Consider the following 12,175-nt stretch of genomic DNA (forward strand, 5'->3'; position numbering starts at 1 on the left):
GAGAAGGAGGATTTGATCCAGCTGGAAGCACAGACAGGGCTGAAGGGAAGTGGCAGAGCAATTAGTGCAGCTGGCAGCTGCCCAGGGTGTCTTGAAATAGCAGCTTGCAAAACTTTCTCCAGAGCACACCAATGGGGAGGGAATTTCTAGGATAGCAGAGCTGGGCTGCAGCTCTGGGAGCTCCTCCAGCACCAGCAGGAGAACCAAGGCTGGAATGGAGCCCTCAGCCCTAGAGGCTCTCCAGGGATGTTTGCTGAGCTCAGGACTTTGGGGCTGGCTGGAGGAAGGAGTCAAAGAATCACTGGAGCAGCACAGAAGCATCAGAGAAGCACCACAGGAGCACCACAGGAGCACCACAGGAGCACCACAGAAACACCAAAGAAGCATCAGAGAAGCAGCACCAGAAAAGCACCATAGGAGCACCAAAGGAACACCACAGAAGCCTTCACAGGAGCATCAAAGAAGCATCACAGGAACACCACAGGAGCATCAAAGCCTCACAGGAGGATCATCACAGAGGCACCACAGGAGCACCACAGCAGCATCACAGCAGCACCAAAGAAGCACCACAGGAGCATCAAAGAAGCACCACAGAAGCACCACAGGAGCATCACCACAGGAGCACCATAGGAGCACCAAAGAAGCATCACAGAAGCATCAGAGAAGCCACCACAGGAGCACCACAGAATCCCTGTGGTCCTCTCTCCTTGCCCTGAAGGGCAGATGGAGGCTGGATGTGAGGAGCGAGCTCTGCACTCTGAGGGTGGGGGAACACTGCAGCAGCTTGCCCTGGGAGGTGGCTGAGGCCCCATCCCTGGAGATCTCCAAGGCGAGGCTCAAGGAGGCTCTGAGCAACCTGCTCTGGTGGGGAATGTCCCTGCTGAATGCAGGGGCTGGGACTGGATGAGCTTTGGAGGTCCCTCTGTGACCCTCACAGTGAAGGAGTTCCTCCTCCTCTGCTGCACTTTCCATCCATTGCCTCTTGGCCTGTCCCAGGCTGCAGCTGAGCAGAGCCTGGCCCTGGCCCCTCCCCCTCCTGCCCCCCAGCCCTCAGCTACTGACAGACATTGAGCAGATCCTTCTCAGCCTTCTCCTCTCCACACTAACCACCCCCAGGGCTCTCAGCCTCTCCTCCCCAGGCACTGCTCCAGGTCCCTTCAGCATCCTTGGAGCCCTCCCTTGGACTCTCTCCAGCAGATCCCTGTCCCTCCTGAGATGGGGAGCCCAGAGCTGGATGCAATATTCCAGGTGAGGTCTCAGCAGGGCAGAGCAGAGGGGGAGGAGAACCTCCAGGGGGCTGCTGGCCACATTCCTCTTGATGCCCCCCAGCACCTGGAGCTTCCTCCTCCACTCCCTGCCAGCCCAGGTGGACACCCTGAGGTGCAGGGCAGAGCCATGGGGACATGAAAGGAGCCACAAACATGTCCTGTGCCCATGCACAGCCTGTGGCTTCCTGCTGGCATCCCCAGGGGCAAAACCTGGTTGAGCAAGAGCTTGAAAGGCAGAGAAGAGCAGAGCAGAGCCTGAGATGACAGGGACAGGAGCCACCCTCCCTGGCCACAGGCACTGAGCAGCATCCCCCTCCCCCCAGTGCTGCTGCAACCCACACCCAGGGCTCTCTGAGGAGCAGCAAAGCAGAAAGACAACAAAGAGGTCCCCAGGCAGGCTCAGAGGGACCAGGGTGAGCTCCACCACCCCAGGCAGCTACGTGCAGGAAGGCAGAGAGCTGGGGTTGGGAGGGAGCTCTGGAGAGCAGCCAGTCCAAGCCCCCTGCCACAGCAGGGGCACCCAGGGCAGCTGGCACAGGCTGGCATCCAGGTGGGTTTGGAAAGCCTCCAGAGATGGAGACTCCACCACCTCTCTGGGCAGCCTGCTCCAGGCCTCCACCCCCCTGCAGTTCCTCCTCATGGTGAGGTGGAACCTCCTGGCTTCCACTTTGTGCCCCCTTGGCCTGACCCTGGGCACCACTGAAAACAGCCTGACCACAGCCTCCTGCCACCCACCCCTGCAGTATTGATCAGCATTGATCAGATCCCCCCTCAGGCTGCTCTGCTGCAGGCTGCAAAGCTCCAAGTCCCAAGCTCCAAGCTCCAACCTCCAAGCCCCAAGCCCCAGGTCCCAGGTCCCAAGCCCAAAATCCCAAGCTCCAAGTCCCAAGCCCCAAGCTCCAAGTCCAAAGTCCCAAGCCCCAAGTCCAAAGTCCCAAGCCCCAAGTCCCTCAACCTTTCCTCAGAGGAGAGATCACAGAGTCCCAGATTGCATCAGGTTAGCTCCTCTTGCCCACCCCCCCTGCAGTCACAGGGACACCTCCAGCTGCATCAGGCTGCTCAAGGTCTCCTCAGGTTGCATGCTGAGAGCTTCCAGGCCCCTCAGCATCTCCACAGCCCAGGCTTCTGGCTGCTTTCCTGGCCAGGCAAAGCATCTCCCAAGCCCTGCCCTGCTCCTGTGACCACAGCAAGTCCCCAGCCTGCTGCCCCCCAGCCCTGAAGCCAGCTGCAAGCCACTTGTCCCCTGCAGTGGAGCTGCCTTCGGAGCCTGGGAGCAGCTCCAGCTGCTCAGCTTTGCTTTTAGCTTTCACCACCTCCTGCAAGCTGCACACAGGGGAAGCCCTGCCCTGGGAGAGCTCCTCCAGCCCAGCACCAACACCTTCCAAGCCCTGATGGAGCTGCACCTCTGCTCCCCAATTCCTGATGGAGCTGAACCTCTGCTCCCCAAGCCCTGATGGAGCTGCATCTCTGCTCCCCAATTCCTGATGGAGCTGAACCTCTGCTCCCCAATTCCTGATGGAGCTGAACCTCTGCTCCCCATGCCCTGATGGATCTGCATCTCTCTTCCCCAATTCCTGATGGAGCTGCACCTCTGCTCCCCATATCCTGATGGATCTGCACCTCTGCTCCCCAATTCCTGATGGATCTGCACCTCTGCTCCCCAAGCCCTGACACAGCTGCACCTCTGCTCCCCAAGCCCTGATGGATCTGCATCTCTCTTCCCCATATCCTGATGGATCTGCACTTCTGCTCCCCAATTCCTGATGGAGCTGCACCTCTGCTCCCCAAGCCCTGACACAGCTTCACCTCTCCTCCCCAAGCCCAGATGGAGCAGCAGGGATCTCCATTCCTGCTCCCCAATTCCTGATGGAGCTGCACCTCTGCTCCCCATGCCCTGGCACAGCTGCACCTCTGCTCCCCAAGCCCAGATGGAGCTGCACCTCTGCTCCTCAACCAGCCAGGAGCTGCCGAGGAGGCAGTAAAAGAGGGAAGAGCCGAGGAGGGACCTCGGCCTCGTTACACAACTTCGTTATCTAACGACCACGGCGGAGCCACCCCGCGGGGGCTCTTTGTTTGCAGAGGGCAGGAGCCCGAAGTGCCACCAAGGTCTGAGTCATTGGTTCACCCAAGAGGCTCCCAAGGTCCTCTCAGATGGAAACTTTCCCAGTGTCAGATGCAGGTTCAGGGAGGCCTGGCTCGCTCCCCAGCTCCACCCCCAGCGCCTCGCAAGCAGCTCCTGCAGCTCTTGCATATATAGCTTGGTATGGCCCTGCCACTGGGTGCAGACAGCAGAGCCTGCAGACAGACAGCAGAGCCTGCAGACAGAGCCACCCCAGCCCTCCTCCTCCTCCTCTTCCTCCTCCTCTCTCCCCACCTGCCCTCTGCCAGCCACCGCCGCCACCATGAAGAGGGAGATCCTGACCCTGGCCTTCGCCCGCTCCGTCTTCGTGGAGTTTCTCTCCACCCTCATCTTCGTCTTCATCGGCCTGGGCTCAGCCCTGAAGTGGCCCTCGGCCCTGCCCAGCATCCTGCAGATCGCCCTGGCCTTCGGCTTGGCCATCGGGACCCTGGTGCAAGCCTTCGGCCACATCAGCGGCGCCCACATCAACCCCGCGGTCACCATCGCCTTCTTCGTGGGCAACCAGATCTCCTTCCTCAGGATGCTCTGCTACGTGCTGGCACAGCTGGTGGGGGCCATAGCCGGGGCTGGCATCCTCTACGGGGTGACCCCGGCCAACACCCGCGGCAACCTGGCCATCAACGCGGTGAGTGGCCCTGCTGCAGCTGCTCTGCCTCGCCTGGCACCTAGCCTGGCACCTTCCTTCCCTGGCGGCTTCCCTGGTGCCTTCCCTGGCACCTTCCTTCCCTGGCACGTTCCCCAGTGCCTTCTCCGGCACCTTCTTTCCTGGTGTCTTCCCTGGCACCTTTCCTGGTGCCTTCTCCAGCACCTTCTTTCCTGGTGTCTTCCCTGACACCTTTCCTGGTGCCTTCCCTGGCACTTTCTTCCCTGGCACCTTCATCCCCGGCACCTTCTTCCCTGGCACTTTCTTCCCTGGTGCCTTCCCCGGCACCTTCTTCCCTGGTGTTTTCCATGGCACCTTTCCTGGTGCCTTCCCCGGCACTTTCTTCCCTGGCATTTTCTTCCCTGGCACCTTTTCCGGCACCTTCTTCCCTGGTGTCTTCCCTGGCACCTTTCCTGGTGCCTTCCCTGGCACCTTCTTCCCTGGTGTCTTCCCTGGCACCTTTCCTGGTGCCTTCCCTGGCACCTTCTTCCCTGGTGTCTTCCCTGGTGCCTTCCCTTGCACCTTCCCTGGCACCTTCCTTCCCTGGTGCCTTCCCTGGCACCTTCTTCCCTGGTGCCTTCTTCCCTGGTGTCTTCCTTGGCACCTTTCCTGGTGCTTTCCCTGGCACCTTCTTCCCTGCACTTTCTTCCCCGGCACTTTCTTCCCTGGTGCCTTCCCCGGCACCTTCTTTCCTGATGTCTTCCCTGGCACCTTTCCTGGTGCCTTCCCTGGCACCTTCTTCCCTGGTGTCTTCCCTGGCACCTTCTTCCCTGGTGTCTTCCCTGGTGCCTTCCCTTGCACCTTCCCTGGCACCTTCCCTTGCACCTTCCCTGGCACCTTCCTTCCCTGGTGCCTTCCCTGGCATCTTCTTCCCTGGTACCTTCTTCCCTGGTGTCTTCCTTGGCACCTTTCCTGGTGCTTTCCCTGGCACCTTCTTCCCTGCACCTTCTTTCCTGGCACTTTCTTCCCTGGTGCCTTCCCTGGCATCTTCTTCCCTGCCACCTTCTTCCCCGTCACCTTCTTCCCCAGCACCTTCTTCCCTGCCACCTTATTCCCTGCCACTTTCTTCCCTGGTGTCTTCCCTGGCTTCTTCCCTGGCACCTTCTTTCCTGGCATCTTCTTCCCTGGCACCTTCCTTGGCATATTCCCTGGCACCTTATTCCCTGGCATCTTCCCTGTCACTTTCTTTCCTGGTGCCTTCCCTGGCACCTTCTTTCCTGGCATCTTCTTCCCCGGCACCTTCCCTGGCACCTTCCCTGGCATCTTCCCTGTCACCTTCTTCCCCAGCATCTTCCCTGTCACTTTCTTCCCTGGTGCCTTCCCTGGCACCTTCTACCCTGGCACCTTCTTCCTGGCACCTTCTTCCCTGGCACCTTCCCTGGCACTTTCTTCCCTGGCATCTTCCCTGGCACCTTCTACCCTGGCACCTTCCCTGGCACCTTCCCTGGCGCCATCCCTGGTGTCTTCCCTGGTACCTTCCTTCTCTGACACTTCCTTCCCTGGCACCTTCCCTGCTCTCCCAGCTGAGGAATCTCCACATCTCTGCTCCTGCTCCCTCCCTTTGGAGCTTGCCCATCAGGTCCCAGCCCCATTCATCCCCTTCCCCCCTGTTCGGTGCTTCAGAGGCCAACCCCGGGGCTGGAAAGGGGGAAAGGGAGATGGAGAGTGAGGGAGGTGTGGAGGGTGAGGGAGGTGTGGAGGGTGAGGGAGGTGTGGAGGGTGAGGGAGGTGTGGAGGGTGAGGGAGGTCTGGAGGGTGAGGGAGGTCTGGAGAGCACAGGAGGTCTGCAGAAGGAGATTATTACCCTTCTGATTCACCAACCTAGGGAGGTGAATCCCTGAGGCTGGTTGGGTCTCAGCACAAGGTTCCTACACTGCCAGGGGGCTGGGGCTGGAGCTGGGGCTGGGGCTGGAGCTGGAGCTGGAGCTGTGGCTGGAGCTGGGGCTGGGGCTGGAGCTGGAGCTGGAACTGAGGCTGGAGCTGGAACTGGGGCTGGAGCTGGAGCTGGAGCTGGGGCTGGAGCTGGGGCTGGGGCTGGGGCTGGAGCTGGAAGGGGAGCAGAGGGCAGCAGAGCGTGGAGCTGCCAGCTGTGCCATGTGGGGCAACAAGCTGCCTGTTTTTTAGCTCCTTTAATAGGAGCTTCCTCTGTCCTCGGGGCCTGGGTGAGTCACCAGCAGCACTGAGATCCTCTCCACTGCAGCCTCTCCACCTGGAGATTAGTGCTGGGCTAGGATGGACGGGGGAGGGCCCAGTCAAACCAGTATGGGCAGGGGGGGAGCAGAAGCCCACTGCAAGCACTGCACTGGGGGGAACTGGGAAGCAGAGGTGGGGAAGGAGAGCTGGAGAAGGAGCTGGAGAAGGCTGCAAGGGGCAGGGTCTGCTCTTGGAGGAGGGGTGGAAGCTTCTGAGATAAGCAGGGCTGAGGAGCTACCCCCCCTGGGGTCTCAAAGCCTTTGGGGCAGTGCTGGGCAGCACCTTGGAGTGGGAGCAGTGCAGGCACCTGGCTGGGGTTGCACATCCAGGCCTGGACCCCTGGGAGCAGCACAGGGGCTGAGGTGCTGCAAGGTCTGGTTCCTAGAGGCTCCATGGCCCAAAGCAGGCAGCCCTGGCTAGAATCCAACCTGTGAGGGCTTGGATCACTCTGTCCCTGCCATGGCCACTGGGCTTGGGTCCATCTGAGGGGTCCCAGGGGTTAGTGCAGAAGCATTGAGAGAGTAACAGCCCAGGCCCCCCCATGGCTGCACCCCAACTTTCAGCCCAACCTTCACCCTGCATCCCAAACTTCACCCTGCATCCCAGCCTTCATCCTGCATCCCAAACTTCACCCTGCATCCCAGTCTTCATCCCAGCCTTCATCCTGCATCCCAACCTTCATCCCAAACTTCACCCTACACCCCAGCCTTCATCCCAGCCTTCACCCTGCATCCCAAACTTCATCCTGCATCCCAGCCTTCATCCCAGCCTTCATCCCAGCCTTCATCCCAAACTTCACCCTACACCCCAGCCTTCATCCTAGCCTTCACCCTGCATCCCAACTTCCATCCCAGCCTTCATTCTGCATTCCAGGCTTCACCCTGCATCCCAGCCTTCACCCTGCATCCCAAACTTCATCCTTCATCCCAAAATTCATTCTTCATCCCAAACTTCATCCTGCATCCCAACCTTCATCCCCAGCCTTCATCCTTCACCCCAACCTTCACCTTTCATTCCAACCTTCATCCCAGCCTTCATCCTTCATCCTAACCTTCATCCCCAGCCTTCCTCCTGCATCCCAACCGTCATCCTGCATCCCAACCTTCATCCTAGCCTTCATCCTTCATTCCAACCTTCATCCCAGCCTTCATCCTGTATCCCAGCCTTCATCCTTCATCCCAACCTTCATCCCCAGCCTTCCTCCTGCATCCCAACCTTCACCCTGTATCCCAACATTCATCTTTCATCCCAGCCTTCACCCTGCATCCCAACTTCATCCCAGCCTCCCCTCTGCATCCCAACCTTCACCCCATGCCATGGCTGCTCCCCAGCCTCCCGAGCAGCAGATCCACAAAGTGGAGGTGAGGAGAGCTGGGATCCAATAGCCTGGCTCAAGGGGAAGGGGAATGCAGGAGAAGAGGACAAACAGCTGTGGGACTGGGTGGGGAAGCTCTGAGTGCTGTGGAGGTGAACAAGTAGGGAGAGATGTGGAGGGGACAGAACTTGGGACATAGCACAGAAAGGAGAAGGAGAAGGAGAAAAGGAGAAAATGAGAAGAAGGAGAAGGAGAGAAGGGAAAGGGGAAGGAGGGAAGGGGAAGGAGGGAAGGGGAAGGAGGGAAGGGGAAGGAGGGAAGGGGAAGGAGGGAAGGGGAAGGAGGGAAGGGAAAGGAGGGAAGGGGAAGGAGGGAAGGGGAAGGAGAAAAGGGGAAGGAGAAAAGGGGAAGGAGAAAAGGGGAAGGAGAAAAGGGGAAGGAGAAAAGGGGAAGGAGAAAAGGAGAAGGAGAAAAGGAGAAGGAGAAAAAGAGAAGGAGAAAAGGAGAAGAGAAAGGGGAAGGAGGGAAGGGGAGGAGAAAAGTGGAAGGAGAAAAGGGGAAGGAGAAAAGGGGAAGGAGAAAAGGGGAAGGAGAAAAGGGGAAGGAGAAAAGGGGAAGGAGAAAAGGAGAAGGAGAAAAGGAGAAGGAGAAAAGGAGAAGGAGAAAAGGAGAAGGAGAAAAGGAGAAGGAGAAAAGGAGAAGGAGAAAAGGAGAAGGAGAAAAGGAGAAGGAGAAAAGGAGAAGAGAAAGGGGAAGGAGGGAAGGGGAAAGGGATGGAGAAAAGGAGAAGGAGAAGGAGAAGGAGAAGGAGAAGGAGAAGGAGAAGGAGAAGGAGAAGGAGAAGGAGAAGGAGAAGGAGAAGGAGAAGGAGAAGGAGAAGGAGAAGGAGAAGGAGAAGGAGAAGGAGAAGGAGAAGGAGGGGAGCTAAGTGGTGGCCACCATCACATCTGGCGCCCCAGGGCTGCCCAGGAGACCTCTGGGGCAGCTTCTCCCTCATGACTTTGCCAACCCAAACCCAGCAGCCAAGCAAGAGCCCTGAGTGGTGCTGCTGAGCCCCGGGGGTGGTCAATTCTTGTCTCCCTTGCTGGTTTGGCAGCTCAACAACAACGTGACCCCGGGGCAGGCGCTGGTGGTGGAGATCATCCTGACCTTCCAGCTGGCCGCCTGCATCTTCGCCTCCACCGACAACCGCCGGGGCGGCAGCGTCGGCTCCCCAGCCCTCTCCATCGGCCTCTCCGTGGCTGTAGGACACCTGGTGGGGGTGAGTGTCCAGGCAGAAGCACAGGGCAGAGGTTGGGACTCCCTCCCCCCACCAAAAAAAAGCTTCTCTTGCGGTTGGGTCTCAGAGGGAGCTGCTAGGGGAGCGCCGGTGCAGGGCTGCTGGAGCTGCTTCTCCCTGGGGGTTCAGGGATGGGGTTGGGAGGGAGCTCAGAGCTCAGCCAGCTCCAAGCATTCCCTGCCGTGGGCAGGCACAGAGGGAAGTCCTCCTGGTGAGGCTGGAGGTCATGCCCTGCTCTGTCTCCTCTCCAAACAGGAGTGGGGTAGAGCTGAGAGCGTCCTGGTCCCATAAAGGAATCCTGGGATGGGTTTGGGTTGGGAGGGAGCTCAGAGCTCAGCCAGCTCCAAGCATTCCCTGCCGTGGGCAGGCACAGAGGGAAGTCCTCCTGGTGGGGCTGGAGGTCATGCCCTGCTCTGGCTCTTCTCCAAACAGGAGTGGGGCAGAGATGAGAGCTCCCTGGACCAGCTAAAGGAATCCTGGAATGGGTTTGGGTTGGGAAGGAGCTCCTGGAAGCTCCAAGGTAGAGCTGTGGTGGATTCCCAGGTGTTCTGATCCATGGAATGGCTCAGTTTGGAAGGGAGCTCAGAGCTCAGCCAGCTCCAAGCCCCTGCCATGCCCAGGGACACCTCCCCCCAGCCCAGCTTGCTCAGGGCCTCATCCAGCCTGGTCCTGAACACCTCCAGGCAGGGAGCAGCCACAGCCTCCCTGGGCAGCCTGTGCCAGGCTCTGCTGCTGGGAGGTTCTCCACCTCTCTACACAAGGCAGGACCTCAGGAAGAATTCTTGGTCCCTGCTGCTGGTGCCTGCTGCAGCTGGGGCTGCCTCTCACCCTGCTCCCCCTCTGCACCCTGGCAGATTTACTTCACTGGCTGCTCCATGAACCCTGCCAGGTCCTTCGGCCCCGCAGTCATCGTCAGGAGGTTCAGCCCTGCACACTGGGTGAGCAGCAGCAGCCTGCTGGGAGGGGCTGGGGTGGACTGGGATGGGCTGGGGTGGACTGAGTGGGCTGGGGTGGGCTGGGCTGGGCTGGGCTGGGCTGGGTGGGCCGGGCTGGGCTGGTTGAAGGGATGGGATGGGTTGGGATGGGTTGGGGGGATGGGCTGGGATGGAATAGGATACTCTGGGATGGACTGGGTTGAGCTGGGATGGAATGGGATGGAATAGGATGCTCTGGGTGGGCTGGTGGAGGGGATGGGATGGGTTGGGATGGGTTAGGATGGGCTGGTGGAAGGGATGGGATGGGTTGGGATGGATTAGGATCAGCTGGTAGAGGGGATGGGATGGGTTGGGATGGGTTAGGGATGGAGAGTGAAGGAGGGCTGGAGAGTGAGGGAGGGCTGGAGAGTGAGGGAGGGATAGAGAGTGAGGGAGGGATAGAGAGTGAGGGAGGGATGGAGAATGAAGGAGGGATGGAGAGTGAAGGAGGGATAGAGAGTGAGGGAGGGATGGAGAGTGAGGGAGGGATGGAGAGTGAGGGAGGGATGGAGAATGAGGGAGGGATGGAGAGTGAGGGAGGGATGGAGAGTGAGGGAGGGATGGAGAATGAGGGAGGGATGGAGAGTGAGGGAGGGATGGAGAGTGAGGGAGGGATAGAGAGTGAGGGAGGGATGGAGAGTGAGGGAGGGATGGAGAGTGAGGGAGGGATGGACAGTGAGGGAGGGATGGACAGTGAGGGAGGGATGGACAGTGAAGGAGGGATGGAGAATGAAGGAGGGATGGAGAGTGAAGGAGGGATGGAGAGTGAAGGAGGGATGGAGAGTGAGGGAGGGATGGAGAGTGAGGGAGGGATGGAGAGTGAGGGAGGGATGGAGAGTGAGGGAGGGATGGAGATGAGGAGGGATGGAGTGAAGGAGGGATGGAGAGTGAAGGAGGGATGGAGAGTGAAGGAGGGATGGAGGAGTGAGGGAGGGATGGAGAGTGAGGGAGGGATGGAGGAGATGGAGGGAGGGATGGAGAGTGAGGGAGGGATGGAGAGAGGGAGGGATGGAGGAGGGAGGGATGGAGAGTGAGGGAGGGATGGAGATGAGGAGGGATGGAGATGAGGAGGGATGGAGAGTGAGGAGGGATGGAGAGTGAGGGAGGGATGGAGAGTGAGGGAGGGATGGAGATGAGGAGGGATGGAGAGTGAGGAGGGATGGAGAGTGAGGGAGGGATGGAGAGTGAGGGAGGGATGGAGATGAGGAGGGATGGAGAGTGAGGGAGGAGGTGAGGGAGGGATGGAGAATGAAGGAGGGATGGAGAGTGAAGGAGGGATAGAGAGTGAGGGAGGGATGGAGAGTGAGGGAGGTCTGGAAAGCAGAGGAAGTCTGGAGACTGAGGCAGGGCAGGAGACCAAGGGAGGTTGCCCTCCTCCCTGTGCCATCCCCATGGCCCAGAGCCAGCAAAGGGCCAAAGCTAACCCCCCTGTGGTGCTGCATTGCTAGGCCAGAGCCCCAGCTCAGCTCTAGAAAGCCTCCAGAGGTGCCCAGCTCAGGTTCTCCACTCCCCCAGAACCACCTAGAAGCTCAGCCCCAGCCCTGCAGAGAAGGCTTGGGGCCTCCTTTTCCAGCAGACCTCATCTCTGTCCTTCAAGAGCTGGAATCCTTCAGCAAGCAGAGCCAAGGAGGGGCTTCAACCCTGGAGGGCTGCTGGAGTTGGTGTTTGCCTCCCTCCATGGGCCCAGGAGATGTGGAGCAGGCAAGGGCTGGTGGTGAGATGACCTCCCAGGCCTGCTCTCACCTTCTCCCTGGTTGCTTTCTAGGTCTTCTGGGTTGGACCCATCCTTGGGGCTTGCTTGGCTGCTCTGCTCTACTTCTACATCCTTGTGCCCTACTGCATGAACATGTCAGACAGGGTGGCCATCATCAAGGGCACCTACGAGTCAGAGGAGGAGTGGGAAGAGCAGAAAGAGGAGAGGAAGAAGTCCATGGAGCTGACCCCACCCTAGGAAGAGTTGGAAAACCCTCCCAAAGCCAAGGGAAAAGAGGGGGAGGAAGCCTCCATGTGTGCATCACAGCTAGAGTAGACACTTCAGCCAAAGTCTTTCAGCCCACAGACCACCACCAGTGACCAAGGAAGGAAGGAGCCTTGCAGTGTCTCCTTGCAGAACCCCTCTCCAGCAGTGCTAGAACCTCTCCCAGCTCACCTTCAGCCAACCCAAGCCAATGGCTCCCAACCCAAGCCAAGGGCTCCCAATCCAGACCAAGGGCTCCCACCCCAGGCCAAGAGCTCTCAACCCAAGCCAAGGGCTCCCAATCCAGACCAATGGCTCCCAACCCAAGCCAATGGCTCCCAACCCAAGCCAAGGGCTCCCAACCCAAGCCAAGGGCTCCCAACCCAAGCCAAGGGCTCCCAACGCA

General features: G+C 59.5%; 1 protein-coding gene across 1 annotated transcript; it reads left to right on the top strand.

Moving 5' to 3' along the window:
- The first annotated feature begins 3,670 nt into the window (after positions 1–3,670).
- Positions 3,671–11,763, top strand: LOC128980448 (aquaporin-5-like). The gene is made up of 4 exons (XM_054398920.1): positions 3,671–4,033; positions 8,656–8,820; positions 9,693–9,776; positions 11,578–11,763. Exons 1-4 carry the CDS (start codon positions 3,671–3,673, stop codon positions 11,761–11,763), a joined length of 798 nt encoding a protein of 265 aa, XP_054254895.1.
- Positions 11,764–12,175: the final 412 nt, after the last annotated feature.

The sequence above is a fragment of the Indicator indicator genome, unplaced genomic scaffold (assembly GCF_027791375.1).
Source record: "Indicator indicator isolate 239-I01 unplaced genomic scaffold, UM_Iind_1.1 iindUn_scaffold_190, whole genome shotgun sequence".
NCBI classification, from domain to species: Eukaryota; Metazoa; Chordata; class Aves; order Piciformes; family Indicatoridae; genus Indicator; species Indicator indicator.